This window comes from Centropristis striata, chromosome 4 (assembly GCF_030273125.1).
Source record: "Centropristis striata isolate RG_2023a ecotype Rhode Island chromosome 4, C.striata_1.0, whole genome shotgun sequence".
In the NCBI taxonomy this organism is placed as follows: Eukaryota; Metazoa; Chordata; class Actinopteri; order Perciformes; family Serranidae; genus Centropristis; species Centropristis striata.
In genome coordinates, this window is record NC_081520.1 from 31,641,470 (window position 1) to 31,666,658 (window position 25,189).

Sequence of the window (25,189 nt, forward strand, 5' to 3'; positions counted from 1 at the left end):
TGAAGACCACTAAAACGCAGCACTGGTGGGGGTCTGCGCTCAATGAGTGCAATTCTAGTTTCAGATAAAGATCTTGTGATTTTAATTACCACTGTTAAAAGGGAAGAAATAATTTGCGAAAACTGCCAAATTACACTCACAAAGGTGTTCATCACGAACCATTATTTATAATAATTACGTGATCACAGACTGACAAAATAAACTTCTTCCAGCCTGCCTTGACAGCGTACTTTAATCATGTTTAATGTAATGTAAATGTTCATGTAAACATAGTTCTGTTTTCTGTAATCAAATCAAACTAATAATCAAACAGGGCAGTGGAAGAGTCGGACTGATAAAGCCTCATCAGTCTGCTGATTCACACAATCCAAAACTAAATTATATAAAACCCAGAAAAAAATAATACTGGAGGGAAACGTGAAACAGCCTCATCATTACGTATACAGTCATGGAAAAAATGAATAGAAATTTAAATTAAATTTCTTGTTCATTTTAATGCCTGGTACATCTAAAGGTACATTTGTTTGGTCAAATATAATGATAACAACAAAAATAGCTGATAAGGGTTTAATTTAAGAGCTGATATCTAGACATTTTCCATGGTTTTCTTGATAATAACCAAACTCATTACCAAGAAAACCATAGAAAATGTCTAGATATGAACTCTAAAATTAAACTCTTATGAACTATTTTTGTTGTTATCATTATATTTGCCCAAACAAATGTACCTTTAGTTGTACCAGGCATTAAATGAACAGGAATGCAAGGAGAAAACAAGGGTGGTCTAATCATTTTTTCCATGACTGTATATCTGGCTCTGAACCAGGACTGCCTGTATATTTTCATCAACAAAGTATAAAATAAATGACCTTGTGTCTTTTTTACTCCGATCAGCAGATGAGCATGTCTGGATTAAAAGTATTTTTGAGCACAGGGATTATCAATCCAATTCTTTAGAGTGCATTTATGAAAATAGGAGCATTTTGGGTAGAAATCATCAGGAGATCATCTTCCTGGTAGGCATAAGATTTTACATAATGTTTTGGCTAGAATAACTGAGATCGCCCCAGATTAATGAGTGCCAGGTTTTTGTGATTCAAATGCAGAAAGTAAAATGCCTTGTATTGTACTGTAGGCCTGTGATGATAATAATTATATCAAGTTATCGTTCAAAATTGTAAAAAATGGACACGATAGTTTTTTTCTGGACTCAACATATTGACTCTTTGTGCTCTTTTTAAAGTAATGCTGAAAATATTTGACAGGCAGTAGCAATTGCCAAAAAAAAAAAAATCCCAAGCAGTCATTCCAGCTGTTCATATGTTAATTTAATGATAAAGTAATATAATACATAGTGATTATCTCATTGCAATGTTTTGTTAACAGAGCCTGAAAGTCTATTTTATTTGTTTTGGTTGTAGTTTATTTATTTATGTTTTAATTTATCTAGGATATTTTAGTATTTATTTTCCACATTTCAATTCCAATGTTTAATATTCTTGATATTTAAACATTCATTGCTGTGGAAAAGTATATACTTATTATGTTCAAATATGGTTATAAAACTAAAACGACATCGATACAACGATACTATTGTTTATCGTGATATGTTCTGGGAAAATATATCGTCCTAAAAAATGTGTAATCCTGACAGGCCTAGTGTACTGTACTGTAATGTAATTTGACTTGTTTTTATTTCCATACAGGGACAATCACTACACATTCGATGTGGAAAAGTGGTGTAAAAGTCCCTAGACAGCTAAAGAGATTGGATTCAATTCATCATTTTGTCAAAACGCTAAAATAGAGAATTTATACCGTGCGGTGTTTCTGTGACTCTATTTTGAGTTTATTTCTTTACACCAAATACATATGAGGCCATGATTCTTTACTACCTCATCCTGGCTTTTCATAAGAAGGTGCATTACTCTTACAACCAAAATCCTTTTCATTGTAAGATGATGCCACACAACTGAGCCCTTAAAGAGAATAAGACAGCAGTAGATGTAAGCACCGATCCTGTCTTTTTCTGCAGAGGTAGCACACAACTGTCGAACCTCACCCAGGGGGGCTGATAACACGAAGCTGAAGTGCTGAAGCAAGCTCCCTCTTACTCTCTCAGCATGTTTTAAACACCTACAGTGACAGCAGCACACAAAACAACTCCTCTCGATAACATCTTTGCAATAGCCCTGGTTCATTTTCTGACAACAGGTCAGGGCCTCAATTAATAAAATTTGATGAGTAGATGTAGAGGGTAATGATGCACAGACAGCACATTGAGACAGGAACCAATTATGTCAACAATCATGACCAACAGTTGTCGTTTCATGCTTTTTTTCTGTGCACATCTTGAACCCTCTCAGAAGCGAAAGTCTTGTGCAATTATCTCAGATGCTTATTGTGCGTATCCACTTTTTTTCTAATTTCAGGAAGACGTTTATTGTCTTGCCTGCTCTGAGTTGTAGAGATATACTGCAGCTACTGTGAGGAGACCAGACCAGGTTTGGATTCAAATAATTGGCACACTTCATTTAAAAAAATAGCAAAAAAATGGTAGCAACAACTAATGGCACACACAAATCATCTCCTTCACTATCTCACAGCAGCAATGGATTTCACTAAAAGTTTCATTTAGCAGAGATAGAACCAGGAATACTTGGCAAAAAAGTGGAAAAAGTGTAAGATAACACTACAAAAAACAGGGAGTTGCACCTTCTTAGTTACTAGAAATTAATTAATGTATTCCCCTCATGACATAAAGAAAAATGTCAACTTATCTACCCGCCATCTTTCTTGCTGAATTGTCCACCAGAGATTGCAAGAAGATGAAAAAGAACAACAATCTAAAACATTGTTCATGATTTAAGAAACCCTTCAGATGTGCACCTTGAATACGTATGGATAATATTGCTTTTACACTGGAAAATGTGGAATATTTATATAGAAAATATCCAAAACAATAGAAACAGTTTTACATTTACATTTTTTCACGTTTTTTTTTTTTTTTTTTTTATGAAACCACTTATTTACCCACGAGCTAGTAAGCTAGACCCTCCCTAACCCCTTTGGCACAATAATCATATTTATATTAATTATTATATTGTTGAATTACAAGACATTTGAATAGGAATGGTCACTCACACATTCAGAGTAGTAACACAGTTTCTGTAGTCATAACACATATTGGTACTGTAGGATGTTATAACATAGTTCAAAAACATCTCTTTTTTTCATTTTTTTCACCTTTGTTGATATGTAATAAATTTACTTTCATTGGAAACAAAACAGAACTGTCTTTGCATGCCCTTATTATTTACAGAATCCCTTTGTCTGAGTTTGTTCTTGCTGGCTACTGTAGAGCAGAAATACTACACTCACAAGGAGAAATCATCTGCATCAGTCAGCAGACGAATGCATGTGCTGCAGGAAACATGGAGATCATGATGGACAATAATACACAGGCAACATTTTGAAGAAGTACTTTTTGCTGTGATACCAACAATTTAATTAAGTCAGATATTTGCTGTAGATAACATTCCTCATATAAAATGTCAATGTAAAAATGTTTTTGTTGTGTATCACAACCTTCTGACTCTTGGTTTTTCTCTACTTTGCTGAGGGTTTTCCTCTGTGGAGGGAGCTGTCACAAAGCCAGGGCCCCATTTCTCAAAAGCATCTTAGTGAATGCATTCATCGGCACATTTTATATCCCAGTTCTACTCCGGGTACTCACAAATCCTCTTTTCTGACACATGCAAGTACAATATTTTCCATTTAACAAGTCCTCCAACCCATAGGACCACATAGGTTGTTTGTTTCTACCCTCCAATGTGACCCACAAGATCGTTTACTAAATTATTGCCCCAACAACATGACCGCAGTTTTGAAACACGTGGTTAATGCTGTGAAGCGGTCCCAGTTTGGTTAGGTTTAGGGTACAAAACTACTTAGTTAAGGTTGGGAAAAGATCATGATTTGGGTAAAAATAGCTATGCTTGTTGACATGTTGACAACTAAAGTACGTACAGTCATGGAAAAAAAATATTAGACCATTTTTATCTTCAATTTCTTGTTAATTTTAATGCCTGGTACAACTAAAGGAACATTTGTTTGGAAAAATATAATGATAACAACAAAAATAGCTCATAAGAGTTAAATTTTTAAAGCTGATATCTCGCCATTTTCCATGGTTTTCTTGATATTAACCAATATCATTTTCAAGACAACCATGGAAAATGTCTAGATATCAGCTCTTAAATTAAACTCTTATTAGCAAATTTTGTTGTTATCATTGTATTTGTCCAAACAAATGTACCTTTATTTGTACCAGGTATTAAATTGTTAGTATTCTTAACCCAACATTAACTTTCAGTTTCACATAAAGGATGTATCATAGAATTGGATAAGGTGTCAGTGGTTTTTTTTCCAGTGGCCACTTATGGTATTGCAGCAAAATAAAACACTGCAGCTCAAGAAGCTTTTCCTCCATAGACCATTATAAAAGAGATGTCTGTAAAACTGCTCACAAGACACCTTGGACCATCTGTGACATCATCACAATGTAAAGTCTATGGGCCAAGATGGAAGTCATGGGCAGGGCCAGTGGGAGAAACACTACTGCACGTATTCAGTGTGCTACCCAATGTGGAAGTAAAGTAAGTCATTCTTATTGGACTGAATAGACGCCATATTTGAGTCTGCTATCCAGTTCTTATATTAAATCTATGGGAAATAAATGGTTGTGTACAAAAAACTATGGGGTCATTTCTTTGAGTCATCCATTTACAGGTATAGGTAATCACCTCAAATAAGAACCAAATGATATACTTCTATTACCAAATACATTGTAAGAGGAAAACCAGAGTACCACCAGATAATGTTCACTTTGATTATATATTTTTTCCAATACAGGAAGTGTGACATTTGGGATTAGTCTGATGAGGCCTTACTTTAAAGCAACTGACATTTTGGCAATTCAACGATTTGTTTTCTTGCTGAGACTGAGACGAGAAAATCAATACCACTCTCATGTCTTTCCATTCAATATGAACTTCTTTTGTTGTTCTGCCTCTCTTTGTCTGAAAGGAGTTTTCAAAAAGGTCTTTTCACCTGTGCGACAGACAGGTGACCCTGTTAGAAGCTCTCCCAGCTATTAATTTGTGCCCACGAACCTAAGAGATGATTGTGATTCCAATTAATCCCATTCAGATCATTGTCTTTGATGGAACAGATTGACACTTGTGTCCTGCTGACACACTGTTTAGAGGAAATGTCATGACTGGGACCCAGCTAAGCCTTACACTATGCTTTGTCAAATGTCACATGCTATTCTTAAGCTTTGCGGTCAGATTTCTGCCAATAATCCACCTGAACAAGACTCAATGACTAAGATGTTTATGGTAAAACAAGGCCTGGTCTTGTCAATCAATCCCTCCTCTCCCTCTTTCTCGAGTCACAGACAGAGAGGTACAAAAGGTTTGGTCCCAACTGCTTCAGGAATCATGTAGAAAATATACATTCAAACTTCTGAAGAAAACAAACTGGAAGAGTAGAAAATACTGAAATACTGGCAGGATAAAAGAAAGCAGCGAGAGAAAGAGGGACTGAGGAAAAGAAAGCGATGTAGAGGGAACGGATTGGAGAGAGCTGAATGAATAAAAAGATGCTTTTGTGAGAAAGTTCTTCAGAGTAACATACAGTCTGTATGTTAACACAATGCACTTTTGTCAGAAGCATGTCGGATTTTATCGACAAAGGAAAAATCCAGAACCTCTCATATATATACAGTGTTTTTCCCTTACATTGAATTTGTTTGTGTGTGCTCACACCTATGTTTGTGTGTTTGTAAATGTGTGTACATCTGTAAATATATATATGTGCCCTTAATAGCCTCTGTTTAGTCCATATAGGCTTTAGGAGTCTTACCTCATCAATACTCTTCGCTATCATCTCTCCATTACGTCTCATTAACTAAGATACAGCAAAAACATACTCTCTCTCTCTCTCTCACACACACACACACACACACACACGCAAACACACTCACAATCTCTAATTAGTTGATAGCCATGTTACCTTAAGGCCACTACCCAAACCAACATGATACGCAGCTCTAGACCTTCGAGAATGATTTCTGACTTTACAGACGTCAGAAAACTGCAAAGTCATAGTGGCCCTTTTCGCAGTTCTTCACGCCCCACTTGTGAGAAACTGCACTAGGAAAATACAACGTGGGCAAGCTTCTTATACTTGCATCTCACTGCAAACACGTAAACATAAACACAGCAGACTGTCGCAGCTCGGTGTCTTCACCAACCAGCTCTTCAGGACTCCTTTACTTCAGGTTTCCTACGTAGGGATGAATGGATTTCAGTCATTCCATCCTCCAATAACCTCACTCTTAATGACTGTGTTGTTTTTGAGCGCTCCTCACTCTTCACTTTTCTTCACTTGTCATCTCTGCCTCACAGTGAGGATGAACTCTGGCTGTAGTTTCTGAGTGTCAGTCTGCTGTAGCGGGGCGAGGGGGGAGAGGGGGGAGGATGGGACGGGACCGGGGGCAGACACAGACCTGTCTCTGAGACCGGTGAGCCACTGCTAGATGCCAGGGAATCCCGGAATGGCGATGGCGGAGTCAAAGCAATAAGCTCCTCTTCCAACTCGCCCCTCCTCAGAGGGGAGTTGGTGAGGCAGGTGATGAGGCCTCCTCGCATGGGGGAGACGGAGGGGGAGGTCTGGGCATGAGGAGGTGGCAGGGGGTAAGGTGAATGAGGCATAGGGTGAACCAGACAGCCACCCCGGCCCCCTAAGCCGGACTCAACAGGCGGGAGGGGCTGGACGTCAGCGTAAGTGGTGAGGGTCGGGGGCATCGGGATCTCACGAGGCAACAGGTACGGGTCAGCGGGGTGAGGAGAAGGAGGTGTGTGTTTGTGCGTGTGTGAGTGTGTCGGAGAGGTCGACAGCATCATGTTGTTGAGCTCGCTGATGTTGGCAGTGAATCGGTTTACCACGCAGCTAATCTGATCCATCAGTGAGCTCTGGCCCTGTCCCGGGTGATCGTCCACAATGATCAAACGGCCATCGCTCGCCATGACCAGCGAGCCGCTGCTGGCGGGCCCGCAACTGCTGCTGCCGCCGCCGCCGCTGCAACCACTGACGCCGCTGCCGCCGCTGCATATGCTGCTCGGGTAGTTTGGAATACCGGTCATCGGTGGCTCCTCCCCGACACTCGCCCCGAGCCTCTGGCTGACCGTGCTGATCGGCGAGGGCGTCTGCGGCTGATATGTGATGGAGTATCGCTCCTCGGCTTCAGAGAGCTCGTACAGCGTCTTGTCTGTGCCAGAGTCAGGATGGATGGACAGGGAGGACATGGAGGGCAGAGAGGGCAGAGGGACATGAGGGGGCAGGTCCCCGCCCCCACAGTAACGCTCCTCCGAAGTCTTGGAGAAGGGCTTGATGACGGCGGTCTGGTTGTTCTCCTTCTTCTTGATGTGGAAGGACAGCCGTTGCCACAGGTGGTTGCCACGTGAGCCGCTGCGCTCTGTCTGCGCCCAGGACACAGATTTACCGTTGGAGCTGGAGAGCAGGAAGGAAGTGGAAGGAAGAGAGAAAAGAAAGAAAGAGTGCAGTGTTTATAGAGTGTGGAGGTAGATTTGCTACCTTCAGTTAATTAGTAGTTTTTAATTTTATTTCATCTTCATCATTTATAGATAATTCTTTTTTTGTCAATTTGTTTTGGAAAAAACATAATGTTATTTATTTGTTTTTGTTTTAACAGGCTACATTTTTAATTAGAAATTAAATAAATGCGAAGGCGTACACACTTATTTTATTATTTTCCCTTAAGATAAGATTCAGGCTGTCTAAATAAAAAAGAAACCTAACATTTTTTTATTTTCTTCCAACTGCATACATTGCTTTCTATCTGACAGTTGAATGTGGGCATTATAAACATGTTGAACATATTGAATAACCAAAATCAGGAATCAAGAAAACCGTGTCTAGATATCAGCTCTTAAATTAAACTTATGAGCTATTTTTGTTGTTATCACTCTATTTATCCAAACAAATGTACCTTTAGTTGTACCAGGAATTAAAATGAACAAGAAATTAAGGAAAAAGGGTGTTCTAATAATTTTTCCATGACTGTAGGTGTTGAGCAGAGCTGCAGTGGAAACAAAATATTAGTATTTAAAAAAAATTCTGCAACAAAACAACACATGGCGACACATTACACCAACTGTGCTTGCTCTATATTAGTTCCCTTTTTATAACCCTACATGAATAATGTAATTTAAAAGATACAAACACTAAAATAGAGCCTTGAATCAACCAAAAAAAAATCTGCTGGACTCTATGTGCAGTGTAATTTCATTACAATTAATTTCCTGTTCTATTTTTTCCAGGCAGTATGTTCTTCATTTGTCTATGTCAGGTTCTTACTTCCTCTCTCTGTTTCTCTCTCTATCTTACAATTTTCTCCACTTTTCTCCGCTTCACATCAGTCACAGCACTGTCCCCTGCCTCCCCCCTACTTTTCTCTCTCTCATCCTTTTGTCAGGTTAATTAGTGTGATTAATCTATAGTGGAACTTCTGATTAAACCTCACACCACCGTGGCTGGGGGTGAAAAGAACCCAAATCACCCTTGGGACACACACACACACACACACACACACACACACATCCACAGACACATAGACTGTGTGATAGGCACGCCCACACATACGCACACTGCATGCCCCCCCACACACACACTTGTCCATATGCATACATACACACATTTACACAGTGCTGTAATTTACTTGTTCGATCCCATAGAAAGAGTCTGTGACACAAGCAAAGTAGGCAGAAACACATGCTACAAGGGTGCTTCATTGATCTTATTCTACATACAATTTTGAGTAGGGCTGGGCAATATGGACCAAAAGTCATATCCCAATATATTAAGGCAGAATATCGATATACATCCCAATATTTTTTATCGCAAAGTGAGCAAATATTAAAGTCAGTCAAAGTCAAAGTCAAATATGACATGTCACAAGTAGTTTTATTGAAACCGTTTATTTAAGTTAACAAAAATTCTGTATAACAACAGGAGTACCTTTTTTTTTTTTTTAAATCAAAGCTCCATAAAGCGCACATTTAAATAAAAAAACAACTTATAAATAGAAATAAATACATTTATTTGAGAAAAGAATAACAAACATCGCAAAAGAACTAAATATGACAAACCCCTAGTAAGGGCAGCATTTATATATAAAGAAAGACATTTTTTTTAACTATATTGATAAATGCGATATGGTCTAATTCTTTATCACATTTAAAAATACATTGATATATATTTGAATTGATATATCGCCCAGCCCTAATTATGAGGAATTATTTTAATATTTAGTGAAGGTAAACCATGCACTATTTAGTAGTTTAAACATTTGGTTCAAACATCAGAGAAATATTCCTTTTCTATATTTTTTCCTTTCCCTCCTGGTCGGCTGGTTTCATGTCTGTCTGCATCTGTTCTGACTACACAATGACAGCATCGCAAAGGCAACTGCCTCCAGCCCTGCACTGAGGAGATAGACAGCCCTGCCAATTACCAACACCCACAGGGGAAGATAGGACCAAAAGAGAAGGAGAGGGGAAGAGAGGAATAAAAGGAACCAACATGGAAGCACTCCTGACATTTCTCATAAGAACGTGATTGAAATCTTGCTTGCCAAGCGGGGTGAGCTGGAGTAACGTGCTGACAAACCAAAATGTGTTCTTGTCTTTTTCCTCTCTTTTCATTCTGGGCAAGTGGCTGCGCGTCACTTGCTTTGTGTCCTTTGATCGGTTCCCTGTCACTGTAGATGGCTTGTGGATGGCCCTAAGCTGGGTGTGAAAGCTATTATGTCTGTCCTTTTCGTATTTTTCCTCAAGCCTTTTCTTCTCTTCCTGGAACACCACTCCTGCTTTTCATCTCATCTGTCCGTTCCCTCCATCCGGTGTCTGCATTCAGATTTCTCTCTGCAATTTTCTCCTTTGCCTCGCTCCCTAAGTTCACTTCTCTCCTTCTTCTTTGCCATGTCTCCATTAGGCAATTGTCTGCAGTTCATGTTAGGGTCAGAGGAACAGTGAAGCGGACTCCGGGGAGTTCAGAGAATCAATCTCTCTGAGAGCTCCAACACACACACTCACACCATAAATAGTCTCAGAGTAGGGCCATTACAGAAATAGTGCCTTCTTGGACTGTAACTGAGGAGTAACCTGGTATTAACCTGGCCAATGAGCCTCTAGTGTACACACATACACGCTCACACACATACACATACGTACCTGAGTGTCTCTCCAGTAGAGCCTCTGCGTTTCCACAGATTAACCAGACTAGAAGAACGGCTGGCGGCTGACGATGATTTGCCGTCTCCTACGTGCATGCGCACCACTGTGCTAGTGGTAAAGGCACTGCGCACGTTACGCTCTGGTTTGGCGAGAATGATGTACACCTGTTACAAATAAAATAAAACACAATATATGTTAATTAAAGAAAGAGTCACTCACTGCACAAAAATAAGCTGGACACTCATCTTCTTCCTTTTTTTGTGCAATAACCATGCAATATTTTATTTAACTGCTAATTTCAGTCTTCTTCTTATTTGGTCATTTATCCACTGTACAAAACACAATGCCATACATTCATCTATATTTATTTATCTATATCCATACAGTTCTCTACATGTATTTATCTAATCTTTTTTCACTTGTTTACTATAATAGTGTACTGTTTTATGTTTACTGCCGATTGTTTATCTTAATTGCATTTGTATTTGTATGCTACTGGAACTTCAGTTTCCTTGAGGGAGTCATCCCAAAGGGATCAATAAATTGCAGTCTAATTATATACATATTAAAACAGGTCTAAAAATGACAACTCAATTCAATAATGCACAGAAGGAGAAATTACCCACTGCATCTGTTTATGGTAGAAAACTATTTTTTAATAAATGTTCCTTTTAGACGAGGCTGCCATCATGACTCACCTTTTTAATGTAAAACTCAATTCAACTTCAATTAACTGGTGTAAACAGGGAGGTCTGCATTACCAATAAAATGACAGAGTTACCGTCAATATGTCCATGAGAAACAAATACTTTGGGGTACTTTTTCATCAAGTTATCACACACCCAGCATGCAAACTTGTGGCAGGATGAGAATGAAAAAGCAAACATTCATCTACTGTTTAGGGAAAAATAAGTCCATTATGCTAGTTCCTCTCTCTGATTATTTTCTACATCAGGATACCTCGGGTGTATTACTGAGGTCATAAATTGGATGTCTATCACATACAAAAGATAGTGCTGAGTTTAACACATTGTTAATTCTGTTTCAACAGGGAGCTTTAACTGGTAATGTAACTGTTGCTATGGTTACCTGCAGTTGAATATACCTTGTGGACAGGGCTTAAAGGGAAACTCTTCCACCTTTTATGTGGATATCCAATCAGTGTTGATGGTAGATATAGAGAGTAAAAGTAATAAAAGCCTCAGTGTGTGCTATGTTGACTGAGAAAGCTGAGCAGAATCTGTTCTTTCTGCATCCAGTGCCATCATTTGACATAACAGCGAAGTAGCTGAAAACAAGAGATCTACAGGCTAGTTCAGCTTGGATTTCTTGGCATTTTTGGGCACTTCAATATACTATACTATGGCATTTATTTTGGATATTTTGGACAGACAGGTGCATCTCAAGGTCAACATTTCCAAATTAAACATACTTTTTAAAATTAGTCTTTTGTAATATTACATTTATTTTGAGACACTGAATTTTAGGTCTTCATTAAATGTAAGCCATAATCATTATAACTATTCATTCATTACCCTAAATCCATTATAAATAGAAGAAATTAAATAAATTAAGACATGAAACGTTTCATTCTGTGTGTAATGGATCTATATAATGTGTTATTTCCACTTTTTGAATTGAATTATCAACATAATAAAGTTTTCTATGATATTCTAAATTATTGAGATGCAACTGTATTATACTATTACCATTATCAGCATAGTATTCTTTGGCATTTCTGAACAAAAAATTCAAACTTTTTTCAACAATGTTTTTTTTGTTTTGTTTTTTGTTGTAAACAGGGGCTGTGCCATTCAAAAACATAACCTTCTTGTTCTCTTCACTTTTATTGCAAACTACATTTCCATAAGTGAAAATGGCATCCAAAAATATAAGTGCAGAGGGTACACAGCCGAAGAAATGCAACAGAGAAATACAGCAATACAAAAAAAGGCCGAGGCTGAGGTCGGCAGGGACTCTCCAGAACCTGAGCTGCCGAGATCAAACAGTGAATGGTGGTGCCTTTGCTCAAACTGTCCTCCAATGCCAACACCAGCACATAATCATTCTGCTGCAGTGAATGTCAGTGTGGGCAGTTTTTGTTGAATCGTTGAGGGTTTCTCTCATCTAACACTATTGGAATTTTGTTGACTTGCCTCTAAGCAAAAACCTGAGTGATTTTAAATTTGGCTTTTATTATGAAAGGTGAAGCTGTACTGCTGTTTACAATGTGAAAATATAATAAAGAGTTGTTGCCATCTTGGTTTATGCTGGTTTGGACCATAGAGACTGTGTTATTATTTTATTACCTACAGTCATGGATAAAAAATATTAGACCACCTTGTTTTCTTCAATTTCGTGTTCATTTTAATGCCTGGACAAATATAATGATAATAACAAAAAAGCTCATAAGAGTTTAATTTAAGAGCTGATATCTCGACATTTTCCATGGTTTCTTGATATTGATTTTGGTTATTATCAAGAAAACCATGAAAAATAGCTAGCAAATGTACCTTTTAATTGTACCAGGTATTAAAATGAATAATACATTAAAGAAAAAGGTGGTCTAATAATTTTTTCCATGACTGTACTTAAGTATAGGTGCAACTCTTAATCCTCGGCTTGTATGCAATTCATCCTGGCACATGTAGCCACTGTTGGCACGGCTCTGTGAGCTGGAGAACTCAGCCTTCTTAGTCAATATATCACAGGCACTGAGGAGTTTATTGTTTCACTGGACTACATTTACCATCAACACTGATTAGACATCCACATAAAAGGTGGCCACTTTTCGCTTCACTGCTTAGGGAGACAAGAAATGTACAAGCAGGCAGTGAATGAGCAAGATGCAGAAACTGATTTTAGCTTCAGTAGGCAGGTGCATATAGGAAAAAAACACCTAACCCTAAAAAAAATCTAACAAATGTTTCTCAGCTGTTTTTTTGTAGTATTAAATATCCTTAATAACATACTAAAAGATTACCAAAATCTGACCACTAGAAAGGGGTAATTTTCAAGATGGGCAGGAAGCCACCAACACTATGCATATATGCAATTACATAAGGAAAATTGTACTTATTTTTCCACATAAATATGCTTGTAACCAATTGCTTTAATATTGCTTTATATTTGTACTTGCAATCACTTATCTATCTTGCAAATATGCTAATTAGAATATTATATGACCAAATCATGTATCAGGCACCAGCTTTCTGGTCTAGGAGGAAAACAAATAGTCAGGCAGACCAGATTTGAGAAAAATGGGGACACACCAGACAAAAGCACCAAATGTATTCCACATGCTTTCTTTATGTAATAAATAATACAAGTGAAGCTAATAAAGTTATATTAAATGTATGCATGTTATTCATTTTTCAGAATACATGTACTGTATATGTCCGACCACTTAGGAACTGAGTTGGAAATTACGTAAATACATGGTGTAGGGCTCACAGCTACTCCAGAAGATTCATTTGGATTAAAGACTGAATTCAGTGAGAATTGTCAACAAATTCTCTCCATGCTTCAAGATGGAGGTCGTTCTTTGTCCCCCTCCAAACAAAGACAAACGACCCCCACCCCCACAGGTATCTGGAGATACCTAAAGGCGTCTCATTGGCTGATACCAACAGGAAATACAACTTCCAGGTTGAGACACAAAAGTGTCCTGCAGCCACCCCTTCGCTCTCTTCTCTTCTCGACTCCCTGAGGAACAGCATGCCTGCTGTCCTGGTCTGATCTTCCAGGAGGAAGATCAGACATCTTCCCTCTGTCTCCAGCTCTAAGGGAAGGCCGGTGAGGGCCCAAACCAAGTGGGCCCACCACGACGCTTCTAAGTTTCCTGCCTGTGATCTATCCTGGACATAATCACAGAGACCCTCACCAAGCTTCTGGAGCCAACAGCAAAACAACGCTACAACCACCAAAACCCAACCAGGAACCAGATTCTTCCTCAAAAGGAGTGCTGCTTTCCCCTTTCAACTCTGGACTCTGTGGTATAGTACTGGGCAGTTAGTAAGCAAGAACAAGTTTGTTAAGCTTTAATCAATAGTGTTGATCTGTTGTGTGTTTAAGTATATTTGTTGGGATATTTTGTGTAGTTAGATCACTTGAAGTTGTATGATTAATGTTGCTCTACATATCTCAAGTTGTACATGTAAATTAACTATAACTCATTTGATTTGCTCACACACTAATCCACATGAAATATACTTTAATTTGGCTTCCTACAACACATAGACCTTCAAGACCGCATGGTCTATTGTTCTTCAAGAACAAAAGGGCTTCCGCCATTTTGATTTATTTAAATGACCGCCTTTCGGCAGCCATTTTGTTACACATTCTTTCACCCACATTTCCACTGTAAATAGTCTTTTAGATTAGTTATTGTGTGTTCTGTTTGCTTTGCTTTATTTAGAATAAATATGTTTTTGGATTAATATGCTTCTCCCTTTAATGTTGCACATGAATGAGTGATTTGCTAAACCTCTGCTATGAGAAGAACTCAAAATTCCTTCAACCGTTACTAAATATTAATAAGGTAATTCGATTATAATTATATTTATAATTAATAATCAATGTTCCAAATTGATAATTTGTTAACTTTATGAGACTGATTAACTATGATTTGCTATCTTTTCCTATTCCTAAGTGAATAGGTGGTGCCCCATCGAGTAACTTTAATTCATTTAAAGTATTAAATATTAATTTAGTCAATTTCCGATAGCAAAATTGATCTAAATTAGCTTTACCTCTAAATATTTTGGTACCCCTGCTGGAGGCAATGTGTATCTGAACCAGATACCCCTACAATGGCCACAATGAACATATATATTTGATCAAATAATCATCTAGTGATATTCTCAATAGCTCTAATGGATTCATTGATCCAGAAAATGTATATTTTGACACCAAGATTGACCTTCTAAGTGGCTTGGAAGATATATTGGTTCTCATAGATTTTATATGGCTGCCATCTCCGATCCGCAACCTTGATGAAGTGGCTCCCATCAAAAAATTTAAACTTATGGTGATAGAGAGCATGTGGAAAAATATGGAGCTTTTGTCTGACGTGTCCCCTTCATTTAGCTCAGCCTCCTGACTAAAAGGAGTAATGGTCTTTTAAAGTCCGCCATTTTGAAAATGAGGCATTTCTTGGAGTCAAAAATTGGTAAACTTTTAGTATGTTTTTAAGTACATCTGATACTACTGTAAACCACTGAGAAACCTTTTGTTAGATGTTTTTTAGGGTTAAAACATATTTGCACCTGACTACAGTCTTACCTTGGGTACGAACATGCAGCACAGCGCCACAGTGGCACTGAGGCTGACGCTGAAGCACATGGTGATAATTTTGTAGTTGGAGCCGAAGTAGATGGGTACAAAGGCCAGCCAGATAATACAGGTGGTGTACATGGTAAAGGCAATGTACTTAGCCTCATTGAAATTAGCCGGGACGTTGCGGGTCTTGGAGAGAGAAACAGAGAGAGACAGAGAGAAAATGTTAGCAAATATTCATACATTTTTGTTGTTGTTGAACTGTACTGAATTGTACTGAGCCACTGCTATTGAATCACCATTATAAATCTGATACTAACTTAGGTGCAGCTGAGTTGTTGTGGTTTTCTCTGCCTCGATGTTCATAACCACAGTTTGTTTTTGTGCATGTTGTGCAGTGTATTTCAGCTTTTGTCTCTTTTCACCATTCTGTTCCCACACAGAAAATAGATGGCTGCGGGGCGCCGCTAATCAAACATTGACTTTAAAATGTGCTTGGTTCAATAGAATTTCATTTACTGCTGTCGAAAGTGGTAGAGCACCGAATACAAACAGCAGTTCAATCATTGCTTTTCACATTATTTCTATTTGACTTTTTTAATACATGTAGTAGCTTCGAGGCAGACACATACTGAACACGTTGGACATACAGTCATAGACCACCCTTGTTGTTTGTTCATTTTCATGCCTGGTACAACTAAAGGTAGATTTGTTTGGACAAATATAATGATAACAACAAAAATAGTTCATAAGAGTTTAATCTAAGAGCTGATATCTAGCCATTTTCCTGATAATGATTTTGGTTATTATCAAGAAGAAAGAAGAAGAAAACCATGGGAAATGTCTACATATCAGCTTTTAAATTAAACTGAGCTATTTTTGTTGTTATCATTATATTTGCCCAAATAAATGTACCTTTAGTTGTACAAGGAATTAAAATGAACAAGAAATTTAAAAAAACAATGGTCTAATCATTTTTTCCATGACTGTATATAGTATGTTATGTATGTTCCTAAAAATAAGAATCCAATTTAAGCACATACTAACTAAAGCAAGACGGATAAATGAATCGTCTGCAACCACAAAAAATGTTTGCTTTTTAGGTGGTAATAGCAATTACTAACTAACTTACAACATTTAAGAACATTTGAGCTGGTACCTTGAAGGCATAGAAGGTGCAGCTGAGGATGAGCAGGCCATTGTACCCCAGCGGGGCGACCACGCCCAAGTTAGTGGTGTTACAAATGAGGTTGACCTGGCGGATGCTGGGGTAGTCATGGATCACCTTTAGACAGAGAAGGAAAAAACACTAAAACACTTGATGAAGCTTTTGCTACAGGCACCATTTATTTCTTCCAGAAAACGGGGAAGGGTGTATTAAATATGTGACAGTAGCATTAAAATCAATTTGGGAAGCAGAACAATTTAACAATCTAACTTTTCCATTCGTGACACTGCCAGTTTGAGATGTCCAATATTTTAAGTCTGCTGTCAAAGAGCTGGAAAATGCCAGAGCACTAACCGCTTTGGATATGGACAAAAACATAGTGGACTTTAACAGTATGTTCCTGTTTATCTGCTAATTCATCCACTAATGCGTGGTTTCAAATGGGTCCTAAAAACATTTGTGATGAAATAGAAACAGAGTTGGGAATAGGGCTGGGCGATATGGACCAAAAGTCATATCCTGATATATTTAGGCTGAATATCGATATATACAATATATATCCAAATATTTTTATCGTAAAGTGAGAGCAAATGTTCAGTCAAAGTCAAATATGACATGTCACAAGTAGTTTTATTGAAACTGTTTATTTAATTGAACATAGATACTGTATAACAACAGGAGAACCTTTTTTAAAATCATATGTGAGAAAAGAATAACGAACACTACATAAGAACTAAATATGACAAACACTAGTAAGGGCAGTATATATATAGAAAGAAATATTTTTTTAAAAATTATATTGATATAGGCGATATGGTCTAATTCCATATCACATTTAAAAATATATTGATATATCGCCCAGCTCTTGGTGGGACCAAGTCTTTGCATTGAAGTCACAAGTCAAGTGCAAGTGCAGAGTCTTAAACTCTTCACCACATGTAATGTTGTGCAATTTTAAGGACAAAGGATTAAATATTAAATTAACAGAAATCATGAAAGCTTTTTTATTTATTTGTTCTTCGTGGCTCTCTCTTGCGACTTGTGTGGATGCTGTCTGATAAGTAAAAACAAAGTGAATCTGGGGAATTAAGTGTCCACTTGCTGGAAATCAATTGTGTTAACATTTGCTGATTCAGGAAATTAAGGGGAACTCATTGATTGGTGGCAAACTTCTTTAACTTGTTTTTAAGTGAAATGGCTCGAATCCAAGTAAAGTCATGAGTCACTGTCCAGTTGCAAGTTGTTGTTTTTTCTATCTTGTCATGTCCAGTCTGAAGTCATCTCAAATCTGAGTTTAGTCCAAGTCATGTGACTCGAGTCTACACCTCTGAATAGAAACCGACTCATGGAAGCTTCATTATCAGGTAACTTCTGCTCTTGATTCTTCTTTATGTTTCTCCCTCTCTCTCTCATTTCTCTGTTAACCTGCTCTTAAGTCTTTCAACAAGCCACTCTCCCACTCACAATGAAAACAGGCAGACACACACACACACACACTCACACACACACACACACACACAGCTTACCGCAGGTGGCTCCATGAGGAAGAGAGCTACGATGATGCCCAGCTGCAGCAGTATGAGGAGGAAGGCAATGATGAGCTGAGCACAGGCAGACATGAAGCGAGGTTTCTTTGTACAGATCTTCTTCTTGCTGCCTGCCAGGATCCGAGCGATGCGGTTTGTCTGCGGTCAGATCGCAAACACCATCAGGACCACATAATAAAACATACACAGAACACACTGTACACTACAGGTGCATCTCAATACATTATAATATGATGGAAAGTCCATTTCCAGTAGTTCAAGTCAAATAGTCCCAAGTATTGACTCATATAGATGGACATACTTTTCAGAGGCCAACATTTACATATAAAACATACTTTTTAAAATTGGTCTTTTGTAACAATAAATTTTGTTTGCGCTAGTGAATTTTAGGGTCTTCATTAAATATAAGCCATAATCATTATAACTATTCATTCATTATCCCTAACCGCTTATCTGCACTCGGGTCGGGGTGGGGGGCCGATCCCAGCTGGTACCTGGACAATTCGCCAGACTGAAACATAGAGACATACAATCACGCTCTCATTCACACCTATGGGCAATTTAGGGTCACCAATTAAACCTAAGTGCATGTTTTTGGGCTGTAGGAGGAACCCGGTGAGATGCAAACTCCACACAGAAGAGCCAGTGGAGTCGAACCAGTGACCCACTACACCACCATGCAGCCCCCATATTAAACATACTTTTCGAAACCGGTCTTTTGTAATATTAACATTTTTTTGAGACAATGAATTTCAGGTCTTCATTAAATGTAAGCCATAATCATTTTAATTAGAAGAAATTAAATAAATTAAGACATGACATGGTTCATTCTGTGCCTAATGGATCTATATAATGTGTTATCTCCACTTTTTTAATTGAATAACTGACATAAATAAACTTTTCCATGATATTCTAATTTATTGAGATGCACCTGTATATGTTCTGGCCACTTACATTCTCTTTGCTGCTACTGTTCTGACAAAATATGTTCTTATGCCTAAACAAAATGTAATAAGATCTATGTTTTTTCTTTATGGGAAAGCTATTGCTGTTCCCTGCCATAGTGGAATCTTACCTCCCTGTTCCCTCTGCCCTCATTCCCAAAACCCCATGGGACGGGAGCAGGAAAGACCCGAGCTCTTGCTTCTGATGTTATGGTACCTATATCCCCTCACTCTAACAATCTGCAGTATCAGGGGACTGTGGGCCCTGTTTTTTTCCGATTAGGTTCACAGTTCTTCTTCAACCCACAGATGTGTCCCTGCTGCTGACTCTCCAGCATCTGAGGCTTTTCTGTGGCTATTCCCTACAGACCACTGATGACGAAGGCAGGTTAGTATAGATCTAACAACAGGGCTATTCCATGTCTTTCCAGGTAACTCCTTTAACCCAGCACCTCTCACAACTGCTGCACTCCACATCTCATGTTTATTTCACAAATCAGTCCATACCTTGGTGACAAGCGCGGAGTAGCTCATGGCAGGTGACAAGCCTATTCCCAGTCGCTGGAGGTAGCAGTGGATGACATGGGGTTTGGTTATGAGGCTGAAGGTACACAGGTACCCCAGGCAGATCCCTGCCAGTATTATGTAGCACAGCTCCCTACTGGAAGATTTCACTACAGGGGTGTCCCGGAACCTGAACACATTCAGACAAACAATAATGTAAGTGAGGACACACAGAAATACAGTATGTGAAAATGTAAAAACACACTAAGTGATAAAGAAAAACAGTAAGTGCAAATTGGGTATGTATAGTGTGTACAGTGGCTTGCAAAAGTATTCATCCCCCTTGGATGTTTTCACCGTTTTGTCCAGTCACTTAGTTTGTGAGGACAGCCAGCTCTAAACAGATTTAAACAAGTGCCATACTGCTTCCATTTCTTAATGATGGGTTTAACTGAACTCTGTGGGATGTCCAGTGAGCTTTTTCTTTGTAGCCATCTCCAAGAAACTAAGGCACCGTGTTATTTTGTCTTCATGTTGCAATTGTAACAGGATTAGTGATGGACCAGAGACTGGACCTCCCAGACACATGTTTTTTTATACTATAATCACTTGACACACATCAGCTGCACTCAGGTGATCTCCATTTCACTAACTGTGACACTGCTGCATCAACTAGCTGGAACTTTGTTGAATCAGGTCAGTTACTTTAAAGGGAATGATTACTTATGCAATCATTTATTTTACCTTCTATATTTTTTAATTAAATTACATTATTTTGTAAAAATCTGTTTTCACTTTGATATTGAAGAGTTTTTTTTGCAAATTGTTTTTAAAAAGGCCAACTTTTCTTTACTTTTACTTTACTTACTTTTACTTTATTTACTTTTGCAAGCCGCTGTATATCTCCAGCACTGTTTGCATCGTTCATTGTACATTCATTACCTGATGAAGACTGCAGTGACAAAGAAGGTGAACATTAGACCGAGACAGGCAAACACCACAGCAGCGATGGGTTCAGGGTCTCCCCAGCGCAGGTACTCCACTGGGATCGGGTCACAGCCTGGGGATAGAAATATGTGGAGATGCAATTCTTGAAACAAGAGCAATGAGAGAATATAGTGTGAACTTTGACCTTTTGTCAAACATTCAACTGTATGTTTAGCTATATTCATTTATTTTTCATTCCAGCACAGACACTTTCTTTCTACACTAAATGTAGGCTTAAGTGTAGTTTTTATGCCCTGATGCTCCGATTGTTCGAGGCTTTTTTTTTATTACTTTCTTTTTATTTACTTTATGTCTTAGAGGTCCATGCTTGTCTTCAGTGTTTTGTTTTTTAATTGCCTATTTTTATGTGTTGCACTATGGCCTGGGGAGCAGTATATTTTGTTCCAACTGTAAGGAGAGGAAAGACAATAAACTTGAACTTGATTTTCCTTTAGTTTGAGCCTCAGTGTGCAAAGCTTATTCTGAAGACAGTCAACTTGCACAGGTCAGGGTTTGAGGCGTGCGTATTGGACCCACAGGTGTCCAGGTGGCAAAGTCTCAACAGTTAACTGACTAATGAGCACTGCCTGCAGACAAAGCCTGCATCTTGTGTAAATATCTAATAGCAATTAGTTACCATCAATCTGTAATCAATCAAGACACAGATTTTGTACCCGTTAATCAGCACGCCTCCTTTATTATTCTCTAAGTGAAGATTTCACCTTTTCTTCACATCTCTCTTTTGTCAATGCCTTGCCACTTACATCAGACTGCATACTTTTTGACTTTGCAACATCTCCTTCTCTGTTGTCCACACTTACTCTCTTATCCCTCCATCTGTGTCTCTATTTCTCCCCATCTCCTCGTTCCCATCATTCAATCTTTGCATCTGTTTCGTATTTCGCTCTCTTTTTCTTTATACTGCCTCATCCATCACTCCCTTCTAATATCTCCCTTATCTCTCTTCATCCTCATTCCTCCCACCTTTCTCCCTAATTCTCTCCCTGTCTCCATCTCTGTCTCCCTCCTAGGCAAGGAGATAAAGTGTCATTAATTAAAGGGACAGTTCTAATTATGAACGTCTTAACGCTTGCTGAAATTATCCGGCTGGTTGGTCTAGTCATACTGTAGCAGCAGTGAGGCACGTAAACTATTTTTAAAACTTTCTGTCGCTATATATCTTCACTTTTTAGCTGTGACCAGCAACTCTATGAGTCACTCTCAGATCGCTAGGGCAGTAGGTTGTAGTGATGTGTCGGTCGTGAACGAGCCGGTTCAAAGAGCCTTTTAAATGAACAATGGAAGCCGGCTCACGTCCGTCAGCGAGCCGCTCTTCTTCTTCTTCTTTTTTTTTTTTTTTACTTTTCTCTTTAGGAAAAGTACCTGTGGGTGCTGCGGATGCTGACTACGGTTGTCATGTGCATGCTGTGCAAACCAATCATGTGAGGATTCACAAGGATCATACCAGGTGACGGCGCTGAGACGTGACAGGAGGAGGGGGAGACGCACAGAGAGGAGAGAGAGGAGTGAAAACAAGAGAGGAGTATGGTGCAAAGATGAATGAAGGTCGAAAAACAAGTAGCATTTGGATGCATTTTGACACTTGTGACAACATGAAAGCACAGTGTAGGATTTGTGAAGTGAAGCTCTCCTATCGAGCAGGGTCCACTAATAACAGTTCAGTTGGAAGAAAAAAGGGAGTATCTAGTAGCCTGCTTCAGCCACTACTCCACCTGTTGTTCCTGACATTAAAATGTCAATAGCTGTCCTTTTTCAATTTCTATATTTAGGTTTTTATAGGCATTTTCTATCTGCTTTGGTAGCAGAGTGGTTCTTCAAGCCAGTTAGAGAGTTAACAAGGGATTTTACAACTGTAAATGCAATTGGCTACAGCAATTTATTGAAATTTAAGTGATATATGTCTTTAAATACAAATCACAAGTCAAAACAGCGCTTAACTTGGCTGAAGTGGTAAAGTGGCTCTTCTTGGTGAGCTGAGCCAAATGATCCGGATCACTAAAAAAAGATGAAATCCCTGTCACTAGTAGCTACCCTTTTGCAGACACAGTTTTTCCCTATGAAGCAGAATTTTGGATGTCAAGTCTTCGTGAGGTTTAATGTGAGTGAAAGCATGAACGTTTGGATGCACGTGAATGTTGTTGCAACTATTGGGAATTCTTGCTCTTCTTCTTACTCTCTTTCTCTTTCCTTCTCTCTTGCCCTTACCGTTTCTCTCTCCGACAGACACGCACAAACATGCATTCATGCATGCACACACACCTGATTATACAGTACTGCAAATCACAGAAGGAGGAGAAGAGTCATTAAAAAAGACTTAAGTAATTAAATTACATTGTCTTTAACACGCTTAATAAAGTTTTGCAAATCTGTGGAGTGGTTAGGTCTAGCGGCAAAAGCAGCAGCCTAATTGCTGAATGGGAGCCAAGGGGACAGAAACAAACAAACAGACAGAAGTAAGTCAGGCAGAAGCACTCTGCAGAGCATGTGGCCCACTTGCAGGCTTATATCACTTAAGAGCTTAAAGTGTCATTTCAGTTAAAACTGAATACAATCTATTAAAATATAATCTAAAACTGTGTGAGGTGTCAAACATCATGCAGTGTGTGTGAAGCAGAACAACCCGTATGATAATTTTATTTAAAGACAGAACATAAACCATACAAAAATAAGTTGAAATGGAGCAGCTTCCCATGAAAATCACAGACAAGGGGTCATATTCATAAAGCTTTCTAGTACAAAGAGTTCCCCATGATGATGAAATTCTAAGAAAATTCTTGGAACTATATTTTCTAGGAATTTCCCGTGACCGTTAAGAGTCAATACTGGTAAAGATAATAGTCATTCACAAAGCATGTTAGCCCTTAAGGAAGTGCCAAAGCTAAAAAAAACTGTTCGGAGTAGGATGGAGGACATTTGAAAGGCTAAGAGTTTCTTAAGTAGAGAAAAAAGATGGCTGAAAGATAAATAGGTAGAAGAAATATTCTCCAAGTGCTGAATGACAGTGCATTAATTAACGCTACATATTAGATTAAGGGATAATGTTTGTGGTTGATCTCATCAGAGATTCACTCAGATCTTCCACCCAATGCAATAATACTGAAATGTAATTTTGTCCCATTCAATATCGGATACATTAAGTCCAAAGTCCAGCATGGTAAATAATAGAGGTGGGTGGAAAAATCGATACACCATAGTATCGTGATATTTTGCGTGGCAATATTTGGATCGATTCATGCCCGTAAAGTATCGATATTTAGCGTTCCTTAGCTGGAGAAACTGATATCATATGAAACTAGAAGATCAAAGGTATCTATAGGCACCATGTGCGTCATAGTTCTGCTTTTTTTATGTTTAAGTCATAAAAATTGAGACCAGTGAAGCTTAAAGTTGAGGAAAGTTTGATAAAATGCTGCAGTTGTTGTCATCCATACATGTTTGATATCAGTTGAGTTCAGTTTGACTGAATACTTTGTTGGTCAGTCTGTGGGTTTGACAGTTACGTAAATCGCAATATATTGGATCGCAAGAATATCTTATTGGACTCAAGTATTGGGATAAAATAGTATTGTGGGGCCTCTGCTGATTCCCACCTCTAGTAAATAAACGTGAGAAAATAAACATAAGAATGATCAACATGTGAATAGTGCATTGCACAAGTAGGCCAGTTTTTAACATTTACTGTTGTACTGTACTGTTACTGCTGTTCATTAGGCTACATAAAGTAGTAATATTACACCATATCTTAATAGAAACTAAATAATACAATAAGTAAAAGGCTTCAATAAATAACTCATTTAGTCACACAGTGTTGAGCTGCATCTCAAATTGATCTTCAGCTTCACAGCTTATTGTTTTTTTTTTGTTTTGTTTTTTATCCCACGATTTTGTAACCCATTTTATTTATCACCCAGTTTTTTCCTATCGTGATCCTGGGCGCTACCTCGTCCCTGTCGGTCTGGGGAGAGCCCTGAACTGGCAACATGCTTCCTCCGATACATGTGGAGTTCGCAGACCGCTTCTTGTCATATGACAGGGGGAGATTCCCCGGTAGGACATATCACGTGGGAGGATCACGTTATTCCCAGCGGTTCCTCTTCCCCCCATCAGGCGCCCCGACCGACTTTCTAGCTGTGAGGCGAGAGCGCTACCAACTGCACCACCGTGCCCCCTTATGTGGCTTATTGTTGACCTGCTATCTCCCCCTAAACATCCACTGCCCACAACCACCAAAAAAGGTCTATGACTGCTAACCGGCAAACTCACCCTGAAGCTAGGGCTGCTTGCTAGAAGTTAAGCATCTCTTAGTGAGTATTGGGCCTATGAATCTCTCATTTAAGAAATAAGTTATTCGTGTAACCACAGTCACACTTTAACAGAGAAGGACTACAGTAACTGTCCTCCCTAACAATGAGGACCACA

At 38.6% G+C, this 25,189-nt stretch overlaps 1 protein-coding gene across 2 annotated transcripts in view; it reads right to left on the reverse strand.

Annotated features, from left to right (window-relative positions):
- Positions 1 to 5,818: 5,818 nt before the first annotated feature.
- Positions 5,819 to 25,189, reverse strand: part of grm5b (glutamate receptor, metabotropic 5b) — an 89,871-nt gene continuing 70,500 nt past the window's right edge. For both annotated transcript variants that reach the window (XM_059330878.1, XM_059330880.1), the window contains exons 12-18: positions 20,705 to 20,822; positions 19,766 to 19,952; positions 18,294 to 18,452; positions 16,759 to 16,884; positions 15,606 to 15,788; positions 10,320 to 10,486; positions 5,819 to 7,578 (exon numbers count right to left, since the gene is read on the reverse strand). In XM_059330878.1, coding sequence (XP_059186861.1) covers positions 6,468 to 7,578; positions 10,320 to 10,486; positions 15,606 to 15,788; positions 16,759 to 16,884; positions 18,294 to 18,452; positions 19,766 to 19,952; positions 20,705 to 20,822 — 2,051 coding nt within the window. In that variant the 3' untranslated portion in view covers positions 5,819 to 6,467. The remainder of the gene's footprint in view (positions 7,579 to 10,319; positions 10,487 to 15,605; positions 15,789 to 16,758; positions 16,885 to 18,293; positions 18,453 to 19,765; positions 19,953 to 20,704; positions 20,823 to 25,189) is intronic.